Source organism: Pyxicephalus adspersus, chromosome 2, assembly GCF_032062135.1.
Source record: "Pyxicephalus adspersus chromosome 2, UCB_Pads_2.0, whole genome shotgun sequence".
Classification (NCBI taxonomy): Eukaryota; Metazoa; Chordata; class Amphibia; order Anura; family Pyxicephalidae; genus Pyxicephalus; species Pyxicephalus adspersus.
In genome coordinates this window covers 17,543,553-17,555,613 of record NC_092859.1, presented here as the reverse complement: position 1 = coordinate 17,555,613, position 12,061 = coordinate 17,543,553, and the positions used below count along the sequence as shown (strand labels likewise).

The 12,061-nt window shown below is 39.4% G+C and overlaps 1 protein-coding gene across 2 annotated transcripts in view; it reads right to left on the bottom strand.

Moving 5' to 3' along the window:
- Window positions 1-963: 963 nt before the first annotated feature.
- The window catches only part of AKAP8L (A-kinase anchoring protein 8 like), an 18,267-nt gene continuing 7,169 nt past the window's right edge, over window positions 964-12,061 (bottom strand). For both annotated transcript variants that reach the window (XM_072399752.1, XM_072399751.1), the window contains 10 exons: window positions 11,712-12,012; window positions 11,058-11,154; window positions 10,328-10,365; window positions 9,195-9,237; window positions 8,412-8,484; window positions 8,196-8,337; window positions 6,996-7,101; window positions 5,764-5,894; window positions 4,599-4,694; window positions 964-3,873 (listed from right to left, as the gene is read on the bottom strand). In XM_072399752.1, the coding sequence (XP_072255853.1) occupies window positions 3,568-3,873; window positions 4,599-4,694; window positions 5,764-5,894; window positions 6,996-7,101; window positions 8,196-8,337; window positions 8,412-8,484; window positions 9,195-9,237; window positions 10,328-10,365; window positions 11,058-11,154; window positions 11,712-11,837 (1,158 nt within the window). In that variant the 5' untranslated portion in view covers window positions 11,838-12,012 and the 3' untranslated portion in view covers window positions 964-3,567. The remainder of the gene's footprint in view (window positions 3,874-4,598; window positions 4,695-5,763; window positions 5,895-6,995; window positions 7,102-8,195; window positions 8,338-8,411; window positions 8,485-9,194; window positions 9,238-10,327; window positions 10,366-11,057; window positions 11,155-11,711; window positions 12,013-12,061) is intronic.

Below are 12,061 nucleotides of genomic sequence, written 5' to 3'. Positions count from 1 at the left end.
CCTTCACATGAAGGCTGAACTGTGTGTGCTCACCTCTCATCCCAGCACCAATCCTCTGAACGGATAACAGAGCATAGAAGGCACAGAGCAGCCTCACTGAGATCCGTGCATCCAAGGATGAGAGCTGCCGAGGAGAGCTGGGTGGGGAATTCAAAGCAGCCGGCCTGAGCAACCGGCTAAAACCCTCTGGGGAGAACAATGCATAGGTATACCAAATGGCATCTTATCACATGTTCTCTTTGTCAACATCTGTAAACTCTCCACACACTGTTTGCACACCTTATGAGGGGTCCAAGACTATTCATGATGACCAAGTTTAAATTTGAAATATGCCATATAGGCTTGCTCTACGGGCTTGCTGATGTTCACCCTTTGACTGGGAATAGTGAAACTGCCACAGATATAACAAAATGAATCAGGGTTGTTTAGGCACTTACAACAAAAAAACAGCAGTGCCAGACATGATCTGAGAGAAAGGAAATGTGTGTAGGTAGAAAAATAAATTTTGCCTATTCACTAGGTAGAGCAGCGCACAACCTCTGACCACACTGTCTTACGTGTAAATGAATAGGCTATACAAATCCACGCTACAGTAATCGCATCAATATAAGCAGTAGAGGAAAAACCTGACGTGATAGAAGAAAACTAACTGCACTTTCAGAATAAGCAAACCTACTTTAGTGTGATGAAAATTGAAGTCAACAAAAAATTTGTTCAAAATTGTTCCCCAGTGTTATAGCTTGACAAAGACAACAGACAGACTAACACATTACAGATGGTAACCGGAACCCTTCTTTTAAGATCTTCTTTAATTTTTCCAATCATTGTTGTGATATTTATTTATGTAAAACTAGAAAGATCCAGATTTACTAAGCAGTTCTTATAAGCATAGTACCTTGCAGGACACACAGTTCAGCACAGGTCCTAAGCGCACAAAAAAAAAAAAAAATTCTCCAATCCATATTTGGCACTTTTTTAAAAATCTTTATTTTTTTTCCAGTATTCACAAAAAAATTCAGTTACGAAACATCCACAAATGTTGCCCCACCTTCCTATATGATTATGTGGGATATAATTGCTGATTTCTATAACGTAATTGCTCATGGAACCAGAAAATGCATTTAAAATAACCTCCCAAGTAAGAAAAAGCAACCATATCTGCTTACAGTTCCCTTCCTACATGGCAGAACATACTCCCCAAGCCCTGCTTCCCTCTGTTTTTAGCAGCCATGAGCGAGTAAAGAAAATAACCATTAGCTTTCATGTTGCTTTAGTCAGAGGTTACATATGGCTGAGATCTCACCCCTCTCCTCCCCTGTGACAGCAATGACCTTACAGCACAACACAGTATTCTTGCACGCTGCACTGTTAGGCTCCCATGAGCAGTACATAGTCTCAGCTCATGTATAGGGACATGCTTGTCCTGAAATAAACCCAACAGTTTCCAAAACATCACTGGAGATCAGCAATGGCTATCCTACCCTACTCAAATACCAATATAAGAAAAAAAAGCCTTAGACATACAGAAAGTATAGGGACATAACGCATACACATAGTTCATCATGCTTCACATTTAACAACATTCCTGCAACTCCATACCCTCAAAAATGTATTACTAAACTTCTACTTCATAGTGGGATAAGCTGGGAAATTTGGAACACTGTAACACAATAGTTCTAATATTACTAAAACAATGTAAACTTGTTTAGAAAAGACCTACACATGTTAGTCTATAAGCTAACTATAGGGTGGATTTATAAAGCAGTGAATGTGATTATTCACTGCTGGTTAATCTTCCTGGTGTATGTACTTTAATTTACAAGGAATGATTAACCACCTGTGAATGCCATATTTAACCCATGGAAGGAGGGGTGTGAAATTTCTACCAGGTTTTAGTCTGATCTGCTTGTTCCAATGTCCTCTGCAACTGTGAAGGCAATACAGATTTATTCTAATCTGTAAACAAGAAGAAAGTTTTTACATTTGGTTTAATTGTGTCATCCTGTAACTTAGCATATAAAATATATACATGAATTCAGAATTGTTATAAAGTCTGGTGAACGGGTACTGAAATCTTGCATCTTTACAAACCACCCAATCATTAATGCAAAGTTTGAAGTTTATTACCCTTTGTTGACCAACACAGTAGAGTACTAAGAAAATCACTGGTCATTATGGCACACATTTTTGGTACACTCATTTTTGGATTGGCTTCAACTTACACAACATATATGTAGGAACTCTCTAACCTGCCAGTAAAAATACAATGCCCTGTAAATACTACAATTGGATCTATGAAAGCCACCACAGCTATCAATACCCAAACTGGACTTTTATCCCAACAGAGAGGTGGCCAATACCTTATTAAATCTGGTCAGACACAGCATGGACACCCAGACCCATTACATGACTAGTATCTAAAAATTTTTTTTTTATAGGTATATCAAGTGGTAATGTATTAGCATCTTCAGATTGTTGTCTGGGAGAAAAGTAAGTACGCTGCAAAACTCTAACCTTGCCTATTCTTCTCTCAAGATGAGGATGATATCACAGGATGTTCTCTGTGCTTGGTCTGCCTGGAAGCTCAGGGACAACAGAAATGATCATAAGAATATTTCATACACTGACAAAGGGCATTGGCCAATAAAATAAAGATTTTGCATCACATAGAAAAGATGGCTACAAATCAAGGTGTCACTCCAACAAAAAATAACGTTAGCCAGCCTTGGAAACTCCAACATTAAGATCTCCCTGCCATAGTTCTGTTCTTGTCCACTTTAGAACTTTGGATGTTCAGTCCATTGTAAAAACAAACAAAAACAGTCTTCCAAATCCTTATTGCCTATACAGTTATCAGACCTGCTTTTGTCCCAAAGTAATGTCATTTCTGAAAAAAAAAAAAAACATACCAAGGTTTTTTTCATGTACACTCTGCTTACTAGCATATGTGCAGTGTATGCTCTGGTGCGTCAATGGGCAGTTTCTGGCCAGACAACAAGCCAGGCAAAGTAAAGACCAATGCAATGAACATTCTGCAGGTTACTATAAAGTAGGGGACCCATACATATAAAGAAACCACATTTAAAACAAGAAATTTCTGTTAAGGAAAAAAAATTCAAAAGCTACCACTACTAGACCAACACTGAAAATGCATTTTCTGATTAAACTTGTTTTGCAAAGTCTTTAAGACACACAACTAGCATTTACAAGAATGAGGTCAGCAATCGCGGACATCTTTCGTTCGTTACAGAAAAGTTTACTTGACAGAAACAGGAGGGTCACCACTGCTAACCTATTTGTCCATGATACAATTTGTCTGGCTACTACATTGACTTGGAACAAATATGTGGAACTATCATCAGAAATCTTGAACTCCACACACTGGTGCCAGGTCAGTGACTGAAATACTGTAGCAAAAATGTCAGCATGACAGGCAGGCAACTTGCCTTTGTAAAATGTGATATAGCAATGGCAGCCTCTGACCTCCCCCCAATTAATTGCCCTTTTATGGACTGCCCTCTAGTGGAAGTCTCTGCTCTGTCTACCAGAAGACTCTTTGTATTTGATCTATAGGTCTTCCGACCTTTCATGCTCAAGAGGGGAATGCACAATAATCCCAGTATCTGTAAACTCCTCCTGATCCCCTGGGTGGCACATTTCATAGTCGGCTCCTGTCACTGTTTCAGAGGCGTCTTCTGAGCTCAGGGTTTCAAGAACAGACACAGAACTTGTAGAAGCACTGCATGCTGGCAAGTCTTGACTTTCACAGGAACTTTCTACTGCAGCTACTGTTCCTTGCTCTTCAGAGACCTCCAGACCAGTGTTGCTACTTCCTGAGGCCTCATCCTGCTCTTCTGTAAAAGGATTCTGACCCTGCATAAATGATAAGTAGGTGAGCATGTTATTAGGGTGCAGCAATATAAATGTACATGAATGGGAAAACAAAAGGCTTCCTTTCACAATTCCCTCCAAAACCCTGGCCTGTGCGCCCGGGTTAATTGGCTGAGTAAATTGTCTTAACTGTCCAGAAATAAACGGTTACTAAACTTGACATTATAACCAATGAGCATGACCACCTTTAACCTGTGCACTCTAATCTCACAGCCGTGGTAAAACACCCCCCATCTCTCTCTTCTATAGTAAGTATGAGGATGTCAAGAAAGGGCCCTGGCGTGGGGTTAAAAGTATATTTCTTTAATTAGGTCAGGCATTTTTAATTGAAGAATTCTGATCTTAGAATATTGGTGTAGAAAATCTGTTGGAGTAGAGAGAAAATAATAGACTTTAAAGTTTGAATTTTCTCTGGGATTACATTTTTTCAAATTGTAACTGAAGAGATTACAGTGAGAAAGTCAGCATATCCACTTTTCATTATTTCTAAAGGGGTAACAAACTAAAGCACAAGGCCTCTATAAGCAGAATTTACAAATCAGGCAATTGCTGTTCATTAAAAACTTAGTCAGTGCCTAAAACCTGCTATAAGATCACAGCAATGGATGCAGCTGTTAGATATGGCAACAAGGAATAGCAAACTGACGCTCACTTCCCTGCTTATTAAATAAAGAATGTTAAATGAAATCCTGTTTATGCACCACCACCTTTATATAGCGTTCCAGCTTTTGACTGATCAGCTTGTTATTCAGTATGCTTCTTGCTACAGCCAGCGCTGTCTTCTTGGAGTTCTCCATCATGTTCTAAAGGGGGGGAAAAAGAAAAAAAAAAAAAAGAAGAGGAATAAGGGAAAATGGTAAAAGCATATCTTCACAAATTATATTATTAGGTTTCCTAAACTCACTAAAGGTAGCTGCTGAAGAATCTAAAAGACCTAGCATGGTCTGTGCAATACAAATGCGATACGGCTGACCATATAATTGTGTATATAGAAAGTGCCGCTCGCGTGTTTTACCCCTTCCCCTCTCCATAGAGCAGAATGGCGCTGCGTGTACAACGCTCAACCATTCATCTTTCAGCCATTTGTCGCTGGAAACAAAGGTGTTACATTGTTTCCAACGACAATAATCGAGCATTTGTAAGTAGCCTTAGTATTTAAAAATTACTAAAAACATGTTTTGAATAAAGAGATGCTTTGTGATCATCAAAAACACTTTTTTATCAAAATAGCTTAATGTTCTCAGAAATACAGTCCCCTATGTGCAGGGCCTGCAAAGACCTGTTCCAACAACCAGCGACCTGTGATCTTCTTCGTTGTCAGGCTCCCAACAATCCCCCACTAATAGGCAGTAGGCCCAATTGCAGAACCGTAAAATCGAGGATAAGCTGATAAGAATACTGTCAAGAAGGATTAAAAATTTGTCACAAATTTAAAACAGAAGTGTTTTAGTTGCTGACAGTTTTTTTTTTATCACACAAGAGACCTCATGGATATTATGGCAAAAGCTCCTGAGGGTTTCAAAAGCAGTTCACAGTTTAGCTCCCTTTTAATTGCCTGTGTAGTCCTAGGTTTAAACTGCAAATTCTTGTTGTGGGCACATTCTCTACCCAATGATTAACAGAAACACCTTTTTTACACCCCTTAATGAATGAGTGTAAAAAAGGAAGTTAAGAATCCTTCAAAAAAGCACATATGTGTCTGAAAAGCAAACTGCCCACTTTACTGGGATATTCTACACTTACACTTATGTATTTTCAAGCCCTTGGTTGTAGTGCAGCAGCCACGCAAAGGTTATCTCAGCCATGTAACAGCTAACCAAATGAAGAATCTCCTCTATGTAGAAATACCCATACTGAACAGAGGTGACTCACTCTGCGGTTTTGGTTGTGTATTGGGGTACGGATGTGACGCTGGAGTGCGGAGAAGTTCATGGGAATGAATATGTCACAAGCAGCACAATGAGCCGCCTCAACCTTCTTCACAAAATGCTCCATTCCTAAGTCTGCAGGAGACAAAACATGTTATCACATGTGCTAGATCCTTCAATTGCCAAAAAATCAACATCTTCATTTGCCATGCTATTTATAAATGGGAAAAACATGTTAAACATGTACCCCCCTACAAGTGTACAGTATGATGAAACTAATAAGTTAATATAAGCACCTGCTAGGAGAGTGCTTTGAGTAATGTTACCTTAAAATCACTGGTTGTGGATTTCAAGTACAGCAGACAAAGTCAGGTACTGTACCATGTAGCATTAATTAGTAATAATTAATAGAAGGTGGACTAGCAAAGGTTATACAGTAATAAACAACAACTAAAAGGTACATTTCCAATCAGCTTTAGCTGTACACAATACTCAGTCAATCATTAATCTATGAGTTCTGTCCAATACCACTGGCCAAGTAGGTTAGGCTCCAGCAACAACGCCAAAAAATTACAAATATAACTGATCAGCAGTTTCCACACAAGTCAATGTAATAATGAGAAATTGCTGCAGCACTTGTTGATCAGAGGTTGTTTGCCTGGTTATTGCTCCTCACATTCTGCTTCCACTGCACCCAAAACTTTACTACTACCTACCAGGCACAGGGAAAGGATAAGCTGTGTTATTCTGTCAATTCAAGATGGTTGAACTGTTACCCCTAACACCTCTTCCTGGAAAGTCCCAAAAATACCTGTTCATCCTTGTAGTGAAGTCCACCTAATAAAAGGTGTCACCCAATGCTGTACTGCTCCTGAATTTAGAAAAACTTGACAGTCATGTAGGCTGGGCCTGTTTGTACTACAGTGTGTTGAAATATGTTGTAGGAGGAATGGCTATCAGCACTTTTACTGCCGATTTATATGCCTGTAGGTTATCAATACTACAAGTCCTGTTCTCCACTTCCAATATTTCCTCCCTGATAAGCATCGGCCAGCTTAATCCTCACCATTTAAACCCAACTAAAATAAGCATGTAATGTCAGCAGAGTGTCTGAAATCTTCATGTTGGTTATACAGCATCTGGAACCATGGGTGGTCCCTGAAACCTATAGCAGCCTATCCCTTCCGTATGATCAGCGCATATACACTATAAAATGGACTTAAAACTCCTCATTACCCTGGGTAAGGTCCTGATCGCGGTAAATCTGATGGATTGTGGAACTGAGATCTTCAATAACATTACGTCTTTCCTCAGTCTTCTTGGTTTTATGTATTACATATTCCTAGAAAATAGGTAAAAGAATTTATACCATTCTGCTGTATGGCTTTTACTGCTACCCAGTAAGCTCTGTTATTGCCAAAAATGACTGCAATGGCCTGATACACATAAGAGGTACACAGAATACATTTGCTTATCATGCGCTGAATACCATAAATATTTGCTGCTGTATGGAAAGCAGTGTTAGCCCCAGACCTTTTTAGCTAGGTGCACTACCCAGCACTTTTCAGTAACCACCTGGTTGTTTTTAGGTGGTTACTTAAAAATTGTGTCACAATATAGGGGCTGCCACCCACCTACAGCTTTCTTCCACTCAGCCTAAAAAAATTTGGGAGGAATACTGGAAAGGGAATTTCAGAAAGGGAAACAAAACAAGATCAATCAGAATGGACCTGGAAGGTTGTCCAAACATTTTATAATAACAATCCACAGTCTGATATCTATGGTACATGATGCAAAATATATTATGCAAGGTCAGGAGTCAAGAAGTTTGATTTAAACCTGTTTGCAACCATTCATAATATGTCACACATACTGACATACTCATGATGATGTATCCTTATATATGGTTCTGTATGCCTAGGAGGATAAACCGTGTTACTTGTGTAAAGAACTTAATCGTCTTTATTTCCTCATATCATAAATCCTCCATCTCATGAGGCTTATGGAGAAAAACAGCTCATGTAAACACAGATCACAGAGGGCCCCACTTTGTTTTTCATGACTACAGCAACACATTACTAATCTGATCATAACTCAGCATTGTGCTTTAATCAGACTTAAATGATCAAATTGGCAATTACACCTGTAAAGTGATAGTCTCTCTGTGTCACCATATTGTAACTCTCTGCTTATTTAGAAAATATGATTTGGACCAACTGTTCACCACTAGTTATTTCCACAACACTTGTTCTGTACACACTTTGTAGGACTTGAAAGGTTGGTAGGTTTTTTTTTATTGCAGAAGGGACAGGCAATGTCCTTCCTGCAATAAAGGAGCTGCCTGGCCGCATTTTTTTGGCCTCCCCCTATTTAGCTTCACTATACCCGATTGAGATAAGTAAATAATAAATACATATGCCGGAGAGTCATTGGTACCTGCAAAAAGTCAGCCGACTGTTTGGGAAGTTTCCCACCCACATAACGGAAATGCTCTTTATGGAATTCACTCTGCACGTGGCTGGTCATCTCCTCACTGTAGAAGGTGCGGAACTTGCACAGAGAACACACAAACTGGATCCTGTAACAAATGTTTTTAATAACATTTACTGGTATAAATGACATTGTGTTTTTCTGTGGAAATGGGTCACCCACCTCTCCACCATTCTGTCCCGCAGGCGTCTGCTGTGCATTTCTTGCTGTTTTTTGGTTGGTGTTTGCTGCTGTTCTGTAAAATGACAATTTGGTGAGCCACACTGCTACATAGGCTCTGCTCGATCACTGCCTTCCATGCTGTTTACAGCCACTTAGAATTTCATGCCACCATGTGCAACTAAGTGTTTGGGATAGGGACTGGGACATGCAGAATTAGTCTACACATCTGTCTACACAAAAAAAAGATAGGAGAGATGAACACAGACCTAATGCATCCATAATCCAAAAGCTTTTGCTGGGGTTTAACCAGTGTGTGAAGGGACCCAGAAAAAAATGATTGGCAAGCACAGTGTCCTGGGTTGCCTTGTGACACCTGCAGATTGGGTTCATGAATCTGCTTTTGGGTCCAGTACCTGGACAGGTTTTTGAGTACAATCCCTTTACAAACCTTGTTCCAGTGCCTTTAGGATGGCTAAACACATTTACCCAGTGGAGCTCCACTGCTGGCCACGGACAGCAGACATTTGCTGGATCATGGTCGCTAACTTGTTGCTTCATTTGGTTTTGTGAATGCAACAGCTTTAGTTTTTTTTGGAAAAGAGAACTTTAAAAGAGATTTTTTTTGATTGTTCACACACATACTTAGATGGTGGGTATTTTTAGTTTATATATTTATTTATATATCTATTTGGAGCATAGCAACTTCCTATACATCTACACTGGTGAATACAAAGAAAGCTATACAGTAACAGGTCCTGAAAAAGCAAATAAAATGTTGCATACCCTTGGCTGTTTCTTCTGATGAGTCTTGCTTTTCCTGAACTTCCTAGAAGGGAAAATGTGTAATTATATTGTAGCATCTAGAATCTAGAGTTCTCTTATTCTCAGTTACTAATAAAATGTTAACCTAAAAGCAATCTGTATGTGACGTGTACATTTATTTGATTATAGTCTCATCCTACGACTGTTTCATAAAGAGAAGTATAAACTCTGCCTATAGTAGTAATGCTAATTATCTTTGCTGAACAACTATAAAAATGTATACATCATGGAGGGAGTCTAATGTTCTCAGTTTTAGGAAATCAATTGGGCTTTAGTCGGGGAAAAGGAAATATAAAAGGTGCGTTGCACTGGTAAATATCCACCATGGCTGTTCAGTACACAAATATTATTAAAGCCTTTACACCTATTAGAGGTGTTAATATATAAAATTATTTATAAAAAGACGGCCACATGCACAGTACATGTATACCAAAATGCATGGGTAATGTGTATTACCACAAGGAATATGCAAAGCCCTGCTATATAGGTGCAGTGCCATTTTTCCTGAATGATACCCCAATGCATCCAGTCATAAACACAACACACATATATAAACCGCGATGTCCTGCAGTTTCAGAAAAAGGTTCATATAGATTGTTTTTCATCTAGTGTGGAATGTTGGTTGCTGCATTTATAATGAATAGGCTGCTATAATACAATGTGCGTTAAAACTAGGCCCTGTAAGTCCACCACCTAACCTACTCATACTCTGCTTTCCAGTGTTCTTATACTGTCCCCTTTCTTCACGAAAAATCAACTTCTTGTCAACATTACAATTTTGCGCATCGGTGAGCAGCAGCTTAGGCATCAACATGCAATGGAGACTAAAGGGGTGTTGTGGAGCTTTTAAAATACTTTATCAATGAATTGACTGATTGCTTGTTTAATGTATCTATAAATTTGGGGTGCTGTTCTATCTAATTACCTACGATAGGGATACAGAAATTGAGGGACTAATATTTGTCATGCTGTATCATTTACACTTGTACAGACCAAATTTGTGGTGCACAGATTTTTTTTTTTTTATCACAATTAATATTTCTATCAAGAAGAGATAAGACTGTCACTCCAGTTCAGCATATTATGGGACATACAGTCTGTGTGCCGGTTCCTGCTCCTTCATGATCTCCATCTGAAAGAAAACACATTTCCAAATTACTGTAATTCAACAAAAGTGTCTGGACTTGGGGCAAAGTGGTTGGTTTCAGATTGTGGCCCAGATCACAAAATTAGATGCCCATGCACAAAATAGGAGAATTAAAGGAATAATTAGTACCTTAATAATGCAGCATAACCTAACCTAAGAAGCCCAGACTCAACATTTCTGTTGGGTCACTGCTCGTATTGACCTGGCAGGAACAAAGATTTTTCATAAATATATCTTAAACATATGCATGCTCAGGGGTTTTGGGAGTAACCATGGTTCCAATTTTGAAGCTGATAATTATTTTAAATTTTGGTTGTCTTCTGGTGCCACTTTTCTTGATTTTTTAACTTGTAGGTACATTTTAACTTGTAGGTACAAATATTTCTTCCAGCGACACAAAAGGTTATAGCTCCAATTGTAAATAACCTCCACTTGTTATCAAATTCAGTTATTCCAATGCAGTATATACCCCGTACATGAAAATGAGCAAGACATTTCATGGTTGTGGATGTCTATATGCTGTCCACCTAAAACTGACTGAACTTACCCTTGGGATGCCAAGTCTCCCTCAGGTACACAGCAGTAGCTCTCCAGCAAACAATATAGTAGGGCAATGGGGAGCACTTACATTTTCAACCCGATCTGAATATACTCTAGAGTATGTCTACACATCTCACCTCCTTCAGATTCCGACTCTTCACTTTTAGCCCCATCATCCTCTGTGTTTGGCTTAACCTTCTTCTCTACTGGCCCTTCTTCTGCTCCTAGCTTCTTCTGTAAGTAAAAGATGCATTGTGCATGACAAACACATCTGTGAGAGCAAAAAATTCTAATGATTCCCTCCAAGTGCCTGCTCAAATTTTCTACTTTCAACACAAGGACTCAAGCACCATCTTACAAAGCTGAGTTTGCCTTAAAAATGGTAGTTCTGTATCAAGCAAGCATGAGAGCAGCGAGATACCCTACCCAGAACAGACACCCCTTCTGAAAGTTAGCCATCAGCAGCCTGGAGTACCAGAGCCCGAGCTGTGTTAAAAATGTGACAGATTTAAATGTAAAGACTTCAGAGATCTTGTAAAAAAGTGCCTGAGAAAGGATAATAAAAATCTAAAGAGTATTCCACTATAGACCGATAACCACAAAACAGGCTGGAAGGCCACTCCGGTCATAAATATCTAAGGGTCATCATAAGCACAGGCAGATTATCTTTGGGGTAAACAGATATTGTGTGAGGGCACAACCTGGACAAGATCTGTTCACTCACCTTATTACCCTCGGCCTCTATGAAAAAATGCATGTTAAAGGAGTAAGCAATTAGCAAATGTACACACTTTATCTTTCCAAAGTTTTCTGGATTTTTGCTTGAATCCTCCTCCAAAGTAAGAGTTGCCAGTGAATGCCCTCAGTCCTTGGAAGCCAGCGGGATCTTGAAATGTTCCTTGGTTCAGCAGTGGCATGGGGCGGCCGGGTCCTCTAATGGCTGGAGGGGGTCTGTAATTACCTCCAAGGTTTCCTCTTGAATCACCCCTCCACCCCGACTGGGAAGAGTAATGAGCTCTCCTATTGCCATATCCTCTGTCTTGTTCAAAGAGCCCATATCTATCCCGATCCAATCGTGTGTAGGAACCAAAGCTATTGGGGGGAAAATTACAAGGGGAAACCATTTTAGCAACTAGTCAAA